General features: G+C 41.8%; 1 protein-coding gene across 2 annotated transcripts; it reads left to right on the top strand.

Annotated features, from left to right (window-relative positions):
- Positions 1–241: 241 nt before the first annotated feature.
- LOC134324131 (histamine N-methyltransferase-like) lies at positions 242–12,715 on the top strand. 2 transcript variants are annotated; one of them, XM_063005808.1, is made up of 7 exons: positions 242–277; positions 3,240–3,385; positions 5,760–5,812; positions 7,098–7,205; positions 7,985–8,115; positions 9,093–9,186; positions 10,959–12,715. In XM_063005808.1, the coding sequence occupies exons 2-7, from the start codon at positions 3,249–3,251 to the stop codon at positions 11,312–11,314; spliced, it is 879 nt and encodes a 292-aa protein (XP_062861878.1). In that variant the 5' UTR covers positions 242–277; positions 3,240–3,248; the 3' UTR covers positions 11,315–12,715. The 2 variants fall into 2 exon arrangements, with proteins under 2 accessions (XP_062861878.1, XP_062861877.1); XM_063005807.1 differs by lacking the exon at positions 242–277 and adding an exon at positions 668–957.
- Positions 12,716–12,788: the final 73 nt, after the last annotated feature.

Raw genomic sequence — 12,788 nt, 5'->3', positions numbered from 1 at the left:
ACACAGCAGCAGCAGAGGTTGAGTCAGAATTTGTGTGTGTGTGTGTCCCCCAATCCCAATCCGCTCCCTACCCACTCCGCCTCTCCACTCCGCCTCCGTTTGCGCGTTCACGTGGAGTGCTCGCCACATTAAGGGCTGTCCCAAAGTAATTAGGACGGAGGGGGAGTGCACTATACACCCCTCCAACAGCGAGTGTACACCAGAGCACACTCAACCACCACACTCCACGGAAGTGCAGCTAAGAAAGGAGAATAGAGGAAACACCTTACAAATATAGGTTCCAACATCATTTTCAGTAAAATATGATATTAGGTTTCCTCATAAGTGTTAGAGCAAATTTAGGCACAGTCTTCTTCAGTCTTTTTAAAGAAAGTAATAAAATATGTGATCGGTGAACTTAAACTTCATAAATGGCAAAATTATTTTACCCCAACAATACTATCAATAACATTATTATCATATTTAACACCATTTTTTGGAGAATTAAAACATAACTATACATTTATACTAGTTATAAAGTAGCAGGTGCTTGCGTCTCCTGAGCTCGTATTCCCGCTTGGAGATGCTGAAATGATAACGGAGCGCAAGACATGACAGCGAGGCGAGCAAAGCGTCGATCTGTAGCCATGGTGACGGCAGCTTCCTTCTTCCGCTCAAACGCTAAGAGGGCGTCCCAAAGTTGACTCCTGAATTTATACCCTCCCCTTAATTGGAAGCTCCCATCACAGCACAGAGTGTGACTTCATATGGAGTGTGACTCTGTAGTGGAGTGTTAGTGAGGAGGGAGCGGTTTGGGAAAGGCCGTCTGTGTGTGTGTGTGTGTGTGTCTGTGTGTGTGTGTGTGTGTGTGTGTGTGTGTGTGTGTGTGTGTGTGTGTGTGTGTGTGCCGGTGTGATCGGAAGAGCAACAGTAGTCACTGCAGCCGTGAGTACATGACTGAAGGCGAGTGAACAGACGGTGAGCTCCCGGTCTCTTCTGTCTGGTGTGTGAATGAACGCGTGAGTGAGTGAGTGAGTGAGTGAGTGTGATCGGTACATGCTGTATTTTATATACTGTACTTAATAACAATGAAAGATCTCCGTTCTGTGTACGTGTAGTCATGTGATTTGAGCTCATACAGTGTGGAAACCGCGCGGGATTCATTCACGCTGTCAGTTTAGTTCGGATGAAGGAGTAAACAGGTGAATGAATGAGTGAGCAGGTGAATGAATAAGTAAACAGGTGAATGAATAAGTAAACAGGTGAATGAATGAGTGAGCAGGTGAATGAATGAGTAAGCAGGTGAATGAATAAGTAAACAGGTGAATGAATAAGTAAACAGGTGAATGAATGAGTGAGCAGGTGAATGAATGAGTAAGCAGGTGAATGAATGAGTGAACAGGTTAATGAATAAGTAAACAGGTGAATGAATGAGTGAGCAGGTTAATGAATGAGTGAACAGGTTAATTAATGAGTGAGCGGGTGAATAAATGAGTAAGCAGGTGAATGAATGAGTGAATGCATGAGTAAACAGGTGAATGCGTGAACAGGTGAATAAATGAGTGAGCAGGTGAATGAATGAGTAAGCAGGTGAATGAATGAGTGAACAGGTTAATGAATGAGTGAACAGGTGAATTAACGAGTGAATGCATGAGTGAGCAGGTGAATGAATGCGTGAATGCATAAGTAAACAGGTGAATGAGTGAGCAGGTGAATGAATGAGTGAATGCATGAGTAAACAGGTGAATGAATGAGTGAATGCATGAGTAAACAGGTGAATGAGTGAACAGGTGAATGAATGAGTGAACAGGTGAATGAATGAGTGAACTGGTGAATGAATGAGTGAATGCATGAATGAATGAGTGGACAGGTGAATGAATGAGTGAACAGGTGAATGAATGAGTGAATGAATGAGTGAACAGGTGAATGAATGAGTGAATGCATGAATGAATGAGTGAACAGGTGAATGAATGAGTGAACAGGTGAATGAATGAGTAAACAGGTGAATGAATGAGTGAATGCATGAATGAATGAGTGAACAGGTGAATAAATGAGTGAGCAGGTGAATGAATGAGTGAACAGGTGAATGAATGAGTGAACAGGTGAATTAATGAGTGAATGCATGAATGAATGAGTGAGCAGGTGAATAAATGAGTGAACAGGTGAATGAATGAGTGAACAGGTGAATGAATGAGTGAACAGGTGAATAAATGAGTGAGCAGGTGAATGAATGAGTAAACAGGTGAATGAATGAGTGAATGCATGAATGAATGAGTGAACAGGTGAATAAATGAGTGAACAGGTGAATGAACGAGTGAACAGGTAAATGTATGAGTGAATGCATGAATGAATGAGTGAACAGGTGAATGAATGAGTGAATGCATGAATTAATGAGTGAACAGGTGAATGAATGAGTGAACAGGTGAATGAATGAGTGAACAGGTGCATGAATGAGTGAATGCATGAATGAATGAGTGAACAGGTGAATAAATGAGTGAGCAGGTGAATGAATGAGTGAACAGGTGAATGAATGAGTGAATGCATGAATTAATGAGTGAGCAGGTGAATGAATGAGTGAACAGGTGAATGAATGAGTGAACAGGTATTCTACATGTTACTGTGGAAAAGCGATGATGTTCATGCCCTACATTTTACATTGTTCCACTGTAGTGACTGTATTTCAGTTTGCCGGAACAGTGGTAGCCTAGTGGGTAGAGCTTTGGGCTATCAGTCGGAAGATTGTCGGTTCAAATCCAAGCTCTGCTATGCAGCCACTGTTGGGCCCCTGAGCAAGGCCCCTTACCCTGTCTACTCCTAGGGTGCCGTACAATGCTTGACCCTGTGTTCTGACCCCAGCTTACGAACAAGCTGGGATATTCGTATAAATGATTTAATTGTATCATACACTGGAGAACCTGGAGAAAATGCACACAGACATGAAGAGAACATACCAAACTCATTACAGACACTGATCAGATCCAAGGTCTAAATCCAGGTCCTCGTGCTCGGGCTCAGGTGTTGCCAAACCCGTTAGTAGCAACAGTGAAAAAATAAACATATGCAAAACATTACATTTTGGCAACACTTATATTTTCTTGTATAACTCGTTTATTTGCGTTTCTATGTTTCCTTGTAACTAATTAAATTAATGTGTGTTTTTACTTTTTCACACCACTGTATCAGTTAAGCAAATGTTGTTCTTTTTTTTTTTTTTTTTTTAAAGCAACCCCGAATGAAGAACGTTTGTCATTGTGTTTCAGAAACAAAAAATGGCTGGGAATCTTAGAAGCCTGGTGGATGATTACCCCAGATATCTGAAGTCCTTCAACCTGTTTCTGGAACGTTCCACTGAACACCAGAGCATGAAGGATTTCATCGATGGGAAGCTCCCCGACATCCTGGCTGGGTACGTAATCACTTAGTGCTTAGAGGGATTACATGTCATCAAGAAAGCTGGTAAATGTGTTGAAGGGGTGCTGGGGTGGGGCAGCAGGGTGGGCCAGCATGCCTGGGCAGGCGCCATATTTGCCATGTCTGAGGAAGGTGTGGCAGATGGGCATTGACCTACTTGCTGCAACAACAGTGACTCCTACTGTCTGGTATATGCGCTGGCATGAGTGGTGGAGGAATACATCAAGCATAGTGTATCTTTCTACACAGACATGATTGGCTATTTTTGCAATGGGGGCAGTGTGTGTGGCCGAACCCCCCACGATGGACTGGTGCCCTTGGGTATTTATTCTCCCCTTTTTCTCACGACTTTTAGCACGTCCAATTACCCAATCGCATTACGCTTCCTCTCCATTGATGCTGATCCCAGCTCTGGTTGAGGAGAGCAAGACACGTGTGCAGTAGCCGACTGGATCTTTCACCCACATGAGGCGAGTTCATATGCGGATCAGCATTGTGTACGGAGAGCCACACCCTGATCAATGCATTATCCCTCGACTCTGTGCAGGCAGCATCAATCAGCCAGCAGAGGTCGTAATTGCATCAGTTATGAGGTCCCTACCTGGCTCCCATCCTGTATGAACAGCCGCCATCGCTGTTCATGTAGGCGTCCAGCCCAGCCGGATGGCCCTTGGGTATTTCTGCCTTGCAACCAGTGTTTCTTTGTGAAACTGGACCAGTCAGGACCCTGACCAGGATAAAACGGTCACATTTGTTGTGATTTATTTGTGTTGCTTTTTGAGTGTTTATCTACCTTACATTGGTAAAACTTTTTTTTTTTTTTTTTTTTTTTTTCCTTTTTCTCCCCCTTTAGCGCATCCAATTGTTCAATTTGCATCGTGCTTCCTCTCTGTCTATGCCGAACCCTGCCCTGACCGAGGAGATCGAAGCTAACCCATATTCCCTCCGAAACATGAGCAGCAGCCGGATGCATTTTTGCCACCCACACATTGATGAGTGTGGCGCCACCTAGCGTTGCATGCGGAGAGACACACCCTAAGGGCACTCTTCCTCATCTCCTGTGCAGGCGCCTCTAATCAGCCGGCAGAGGTCGTAATCACATTCTGACAGAGAGAGACCCACATCCGGTTCTTTGTCCCACCCCCCGACTGAGCAACCGGCCAATCGTTGCTCATACAGCCACTCAGCTTCGAACCGGTGAAGCAGAGCTGGATTCAATACCACGTACTCAGAATCCAGCCCTGGTTGCAGCATGTGTTTTTACCGCTGCGCCACCTGAGCGGCGTAAAACGGTTTTAATTAAGGGGTGTTTAGGTTCATTAGAGCTGCAGTAATCAAACCTGGATAAGTGGAGTCTGAGTAAATCTAAGCATTAAATACATTCGGTTAATTGGTTGATTTATTAACTAAGGGGGGATTACTCCCTCACACAGTGCTCGTTGTTTTTTAATTCTCTCAGTAAATTATATTAAAGTATATTAAACGATTCAGATTACTGCAGACAAGTTCTAGAAACGTAAGGGCTATTTTAAGCAGCTGGTGGGTCACAACAAAGGGTCTGAATACTTTGGTAAATAAAAGATTTCAGTTTTTGATCTTCTTTAATGTTTTCACTTCATCATTCTGGGTGATTACATGTATACTGTTGGTGAAAATGGTAATTCTGTCTATTCAAAATTTAACCCACAACACAATAATGTGCAAAATGTCATGGGGTCTGAATCCTTTCTGAATACTTTTATATATGTAATATAGAGCCTGGGTTTGATTTCTCAGCTGGATGGGGTAGAATTAGGGACAGTGGTAGCCTAGTGGGTAGAGCTTTGGGCTATCATCTGAAAGGTTGAGAGTTTGAATCCCATCTCTGCCATGGAGCCAATGTTGGGCCCTTAACCCTCTTAGCTCCAGGGGCACCGTACGATGGCTGACCCTGAGCTCTGGGATATGCGAAGAAATAATTTTGTCATACTGTACATCTGTATATGTATACGGTATATGACAAATAAAGGCATTCTATTCTATGTGTGGAGTTTGCATGCTCTATCTGTGTTCATGTGAGTTCATTTGGGTCCAAAAACATACAGTCAGGCCAAGTGGAGCTACTAGAAATTGCTCTAAGTGTGAGTGTGTGTTAATGTGTATGTAACTGTGTTTGCCCTGTGATGGACTGATGACCTGTCCAGGCTGTTTCCTGTCTTTCACCCAGTAAAGCAGACCCATCACGACACTGACCAGGATAAAGCAGTGGAAAAACAGACAATAAATGGACGAATGAAGGCAGTTTTTGTTTGTTTGTTTGTTTACTGTGATTGTAAAATTACAGAAACCAAGTGCTTTATTTAACATGTTCTTTTTTCTGGTGCTTGCAGTGTTGGAGGAGGTAGAGCCACTCTGAATGTGATGGGTGTTGGAAGTGGATCAGGTATAATTCATTATATAATACAAACCCAATTCCAGTTTGAGACAGTAGGTTAATGTAGTGGAATAATAAAAAACACTTGTTTTGGAACAGATGAATCAGTAACAGCCGAGACAAGAATGGGTCATGGTTCACTACTGTGGAAAAAAAAACAGCATCAGCAAAAAATCCACCAGTTTATACATTAAGGTTTCTTAATGCATAACTGCAAAAAAATTGAGATTTGCTGTCTACAGTCCATAACATTATTGAAAGATTTAGAAGAGTCAACATGTTTTTATAATGAATAGAACCACAGCCAAGTGTCTGGAATCCTTCAGAAAACTCTCGTCAGTGAACGCAGTTTATTGCTGCATCTACCTGTCCAGGGAATTCCTGCTTTGCCCCCAGTGTTTTTCAAAGGAACCGGACCTGCCACGACCCTGACCAGGATAAAGCATTTAATGAAAATGAAATTTAATACTGTCTGTTTTTATTTACATTTTTCCTGCTGTCCTAGCACTTTTTTTGTAATGATTTTGTGGTGGCAGTTGTAGCCTAGCGGTTAAGGTACTGGACTAGTAAGTAGATGGTCGCTGGTTCAAACCCCAGGTTGCCACCTTGAGCAAGGCTCTTAACCCTCAATTGCTTAGACTTTGGGTGTGTTCGAAAACCTAGGGAGCTGCCTTGCTGTCTTACTGTCTACATAGGCAGCTGACTTAGTAGAGAGGATTCTAATAAGTCAGTGACTTATTCGAACGCACTACTTAGACAGCGATTCCATCGGGTTTAGCATTTAGCATCTCGCCATTAAAACCAATAAACTGAGGTAGCACAGCACGCTAACGTCAATATAACATCTCCCTTCATGTACCGATAACGGTTACATTTCCTGACAAGCCCGAACTTGCAAATAAAAACACTCGGTACAAGTTTATACAAGTTAAAAATCAGTAATATTTTATTTACGTTTGAAAATAACTCCATTCGTTTCTCCGCCCCGTCAGCCATGAATGCTGGGATTGTCTTGATCACTAAGGCAGCGTTCGATGCTCACTCGTTCTTGAGCCAAAATAACATTGAAATAATAAGATGCCTCAGAAGTGTGGATTTTAAGGCATCTAGGATTTCGAACAGCCTCTTTCTCGGGAGCGCGCACAGGATGACGTAAAATGCTGCCTATGTAGACAGCACACTAGCTTTTCGAACACACCCTTTGTATACAAGCGTCTGCTAAATGCAGTAAATCTATTATGACTATTTTACACATCAGTACCAAACGTTTGTAACCTGGCACCGTTTGTTTTAGGTGTGATTGATCTGGAAATGCTTGCCCACCTGCATGCAAAGCATCCTGACGCCAAAGTGGACAACGAGGTGGTGGAGCCCAGTGATGACATGGTTTACAAGTATAAAGGTACAAACCCAAACATCTGGATTTTCTTGTTGTTTATAGTATATAAATAAATGCATAATCTAAAAATATTTCACCATAGCTTCACGGCAGTGTAGCCACACTTAAATCACGTGGTGAAGCCCCGAAGCAACAAATGAAACACACAAGAACTTCCACAGTCACAACAAAGAAAATAAACAGAACAGTGACAGCACATAAATCATAACTGGTTTTCACAATATGACAGGCTGTTCTGGCCGTCTGCAGCGATCAGAAACATAGGGAACCATCAGAACCAGCAATGCATGAGCAGCACCCAAACCAAACCAGTTAGCGCAGCCCGCACGTAATGTGGACTTGCAGATGAATAAACTGGAACATGAATTGGGGGTTTCTTGACCAGCATCAGTGCCCAGCCAAATGCTGTTTTGACCTAATGGGCAAGAATTCCCACAGAAATAAGAAGCCTTCTCAGAATAGTGAATGTTGTTCTAGCTGAAAAGATCACACAGAGGTCACTATTTTAATACTGTTTGTTTTTTAAATGGGATGTCCAAGAAGATTATGGTCAGGTCTCCACATACTTATGGCCATTCAGTGTATTGTATGTCCATTCAGTACACAGTGTAGCACAAGGATGTGATTTGAGATGCAGCCAGAAATTGACTCAAGACTAAAAGTCTGTTGGGGGATAGAAAGGAAAGACAGACTGTAGCAGGACCCAGCGGTCTGCAACTCAGTGGTTTGTTATTCTGTAATCGAACTGCCTCGTTTGACTTCTGGAATCATATTTGTTGTAGTTTTAGTGAAGGACACTCCTGGCCTGGAACACATCACCTTCAAGTGGAATAAGATGACAGCATCTGAGTTTGAGAGCGACTGGAGGCAGAGAAACCCTGACAAGAAGATGGACTTCATTCACATGATTCAGGTTCTTCTATATGTCTTTTCTTTACCTGTTTAAAAATACTTTTCATTTATTCACCAAACCCATCTTGAAGGGTGTGAAGGGTTACCAACATGTGTGCATGATCCAGAGTCAGATTTCCATGTTTTAAGGTTTGTGTAGAACTATGAGAACATCTCAGAACATCATAATGTCAGTTCTAGCAAATGAAGAACAGTTGCAACAAGCTTTTTATAAACTGGATGTTTGGAACAGTAGGGCACTCGGATGTTGTAGCAGTAAAATATGCTAGCTGAGATCTGTGGTTTGAATCTCAGCCGTGCTATCGGCCAGTCGGGCATCTACACAGACGTGATTGGATATGTCTGATGGGGGATGACTGAACAGCCTAGCCATTGGAAGGTGAAGAACCCTTAAAAATAAAGAACATTGTGCCAGGAAGGGTACTTCAGTAAAAACTGAGGTACACTATATGACCTAAAGTATATGGACACCTGACCATGAGCCTAAAGGACATTCCATTACAAAATCAAATGCTATTAAAATAGAGTGACTTCTATGTGATCTTTTGAGCTAGAATAACAGCCACTCTTCTGAGAAGGCTTGTCACAAGATTTTGAAGTATGTTTGTGGGAATTTGTGCCCATTCAAACAAAAGAACAGTCAAAAGAGTTAAAAATAAAGCCTCAGTTGATGTTCCAGTTCATCCCAAAGCTGTTCAGTGGGACTGAGGTCAGGCCTTTGTACAGGACACTGGGGCTCCTTTAAACTGAGCTTTTCTTTATGTCTTTATAGCGCTTCCTTTGTGTACAGAGGCTCAGACATGCTGAAACGAAGCTGAAAGCATCTCACTGGTGTCCCAATATTTGTGTCCATATAGTGTAACAATAGCTGATTAGCCTGGCTGATGAATGGCCAGGGCTTGAGCATCCCAACACACTGTATTTTAAAAGCAAAGTTCTAGGGACAGACGCTCATTCACATTGATTCATGTTCCACAGATGCTGTATTATGTAAAGGATCCAGAGGCCACGGTTTCGTTCTTTCGAAGCTTGCTGAACAAGGACGGTAAACTTCTGATTATCCTGGTCACAGGTAAATGGCATCAGATTTATTCACAGTTACACAGTCTCACCTAATTCAGTCTGCAATTCTATCCAAGAGCACATACAGGTGTAGCGTGAAGGTACTTTAAAAGCTAAAACTAAATACAGGGCCGCTGCTGCTAACTGGCTGTGCTTCCTGCAGGGGATAGTGGGTGGCGGGGATTATGGAGAAGCTTTCGTGATCAGGTGTTCAGTGGTTGTGTTACAACCGAAGAGCTTAAGAACTCCATAAATGCCGAGGGAATCCCCTACCAGAGCTTCAGCTTACCCTCTGAAATGGACGTCACTGAGTGTTTCACGGCCGGAGATGAGAAAGGAGAGCTGTTACTCGACTTCCTGACCGAGGTGGTGGAGTTCAGTAAGAACGCCTCTTCAGAGCTGAAGGCAGATTTCCTAAACGTTCTCAAACATCCTGACTGCAGCCGAGAGGTGGACGGCAGGATTCTGTTCAACAGCGATATGGAGGTGCTGATTCTGGACTCCTGGAACGTAAGCTCGGCCGGGGAATTCAAGTGAACGTCAGCTGATCAGTGCACAACTTTCTTTCTATTTTATCCACTAATAATGAATTCTAGCACAATCACTCCACCATCCCACCACTATACTCTGTGTTTTTAAATTGATATGCTCATGCCTTCTTTCTCTAAACACAATAAGCTAAATAATTGATGAATATTTGAAATTTATTCTGATTGGGCTAAATGTTTGTGTGCAAATCTTCAGCAGATGTTTCTGTGCTTCTGTTCTAGCATCAGATGTCGGCTTATGTGAGCTGTAGGAATGAAGGTGTTGGCTTGTTGTAAATTACACTGAATGGCCAAAAGTATTTGGACACCTGACCATGAGCTTGTTGGACATCCCAATTCAAAAACAAACGTTATTAAAATGTGATCTTTTCAGCTATAACAGCAGCCGCTCTTCTGAGAAGGCTTCCCATAGAGCATGTTTGTAGGAATTTGTGCCCTTTCCGTTAAAAGAGCCGTTGTTTGGCTGGGCACTGATGGTCAGGAAAGCTTCAAGTGATGTTCCAGTTCATTCCAATGCTGTTTAGTGGTGTTGAGGTGAGGGTTCTGTGCAGGTCACTGGAGTTTCTTTGAACTGAACATTTCTTTATGTCTTAATCAGGGTATAGTCATGCTGGAACAGGAAAGAGCCTTCCCTAAACTGTTGCTGCAAAGTTGGAAGCATATTATTTCCTTTATATAATTGATTTATTACACCTGTTAGCAATTATTGTGGCTGAAACACATGACTTCGATAATCAGAAGGGGTGTCCCAATACTTATATTCTACAATAGTACTTGATATGAAATAACAACAGTAATGTGGTTGGATGTTTGATTCCACCACTTGTTCTTTAGTAGTGATGAATGACTGGGTGTGGTTCCAAGATCGAATCCTTGCACTACCAAGCTGCCACTTTTAGAAAGGGGGTCATCTGGGCTATTTTTGGGAGGTTGAAGACAAATCTCAGGAACACCAAACTTTAACTTAAAGATCTTGACACCTTTGAGGAAGACATGATGCTTTTTCTACCTGTCTTCCTTTTCAGGGCTCACCTAAGCAAACAGTAATATTGTTCAGTGCAGTAAGCTTCTTCCTTAATAAAGTCAGAATGTCTGAGTGTTTCTCCTTCATTCACAAAATATAAATAAGAACCTTCTGCACACTACCTTCCTTTAATCACCTCTCTATTTGTGTAAACTTTTTTAGAATAATGATGTGTATTAAATAATGATTTTTTACTTTGTTCCTCCTCAGGAGAGAGCGGCTGGGGCAAGTTGTGGAAAACCTACCGGGCTCAACTGTGCAAAAGTGAGATCAGCCAGTGTATCACAATGGGAGACATCAGGAGCTTTTTAGATGCCAAAACCATCCCCTACCAAAGCTTTAAGCTGCAGTCTCAGATGGACATCACAGAGTGTTTCACAGCTGGAGATGAGAAAGGCGAGCTGCTGCTGGACTTCCTGACCGAGGTGATGGATTTCAGTAAAAATGCTTCTCCTGAGCTGAAGGCCGGCGTTCTGGAGCTTCTCAAACACCCCGACTGCAGCCAGGAGGTGGATTCCAGAGTCATGTTTAACAACAACCTTGAGGCCTTAGTTCTAGACCCATAGTCCAGAAATGTCTTAAAATAGATTTTAAAATGTGATTATAAAGTATTTTAGATTATTTTGACATTGTAGTTACTGATGTATTGAGATGTTTGTTATAATAGTTTTGTTTCACTTATAAATGACATGTACAGCATGGTAGTCCTGGGTAATCCATTCTTATTATTGAATTAACATGTTTAAGCCACAACAGTTGCTAAAATAAATCAGTTATATAAAGGAAATGTATATATGTATACAGTTTAGGGAAGGCTCTTTCCTGTTCCAACATGACTGTGCTGCTGTGCACAAAGCAATCTCTTTAAAGACATGAGGAAAGTCCAGTGTCCTTTCATGAACTAAACCTTTCATGACCAGCATCAGTGATCAGCCATACAAATGCTCTTTCAACTGAATGGGCACAAATTCCCATGGACATACTTTAAAGTCTAGTGAGAAGCCTCTCTGAAGAGTGGATGTTGTTATAGCTGATAGTCACATAGAGGTAGTGTCCAAAAAGTTTATGGTCAGGTGTCCAAATACTTTTGGCCATATAGTGTAGTATTGAGGTCTGGATTTTGGCTGGAAGCTGTTAACTCATGCTGGAACAGGAAAAGGCCTTCCCTAAACTGTTGCTGCAGTATTGGAAGCATAACATTTTCTTTGGTATATGTAGTAAACCTGTTAACAGTTATTGAAGCTGATACACATCTGTTTAATATTTAGAAGGGGGCGTCCCAATACTTGTGTCCATATATGTACATCCACTATGCATATAATGCTAAAGTTGGCACAAGCAATTATTAAGATAAAAATAAATCAGAATAGGACCAATGATATATCCTGGCACTGTACATGTCCCTTACATGTGTATGTAAAGTTAAAACTTTAACTACAGGTATATAAATATTTTTATGATTTTTAAAAATGAGATGATTTTATATTAGACGGTAGTGTAATTATAGTGAAATGTTACTCATGATGGATTCTGAAACGGTCAAACATTTTTTGTTTGATTTGTTTGAGTGCTACAATAAGAACGTAAAGAATTGTACTAACTGAATTAGTATTGAGTAAATCTAAATAGAATAAAAACTGATAATCAAATGTTCGTTTAATTAGTGAAGTGGGGCGGCACGGTGGCTTAGTGGGTAGCACTGCCTCCTCACAGCAAGGTCCTGGGTTTGATCCCCAAATGGGGCGGTCCGGGTTCTTTCTGTGTGGAGTTTGCATGTTCTCCCTGTGTCTCCGGTTTCCTCCCACAGTCCAAAGACGTGCAAGTGAGGTGAAATGGAGATCCAAAATTGTCCAGGACTGTGTTTGATATAACCTTGTGAACTGATGAATCTTGTGTAATAAGTAACTACCGTTCCTGTCATGAATGTAACCAAACTGTAAAACATGACATTAAAATCCTAATAAACAAACAAACATTATACTGAATTTCATTTCAAACACCCTCTGATTTATACACCTTTGTTTCGGGTCTTAAAACCCC

The sequence above is a fragment of the Trichomycterus rosablanca genome, chromosome 12 (genome assembly GCF_030014385.1).
Source record: "Trichomycterus rosablanca isolate fTriRos1 chromosome 12, fTriRos1.hap1, whole genome shotgun sequence".
In the NCBI taxonomy this organism is placed as follows: domain Eukaryota; kingdom Metazoa; phylum Chordata; class Actinopteri; order Siluriformes; family Trichomycteridae; genus Trichomycterus; species Trichomycterus rosablanca.
The sequence above is the reverse complement of the archived record's forward strand: the minus strand, read 5'-3'. Positions and strand labels throughout refer to the sequence as shown.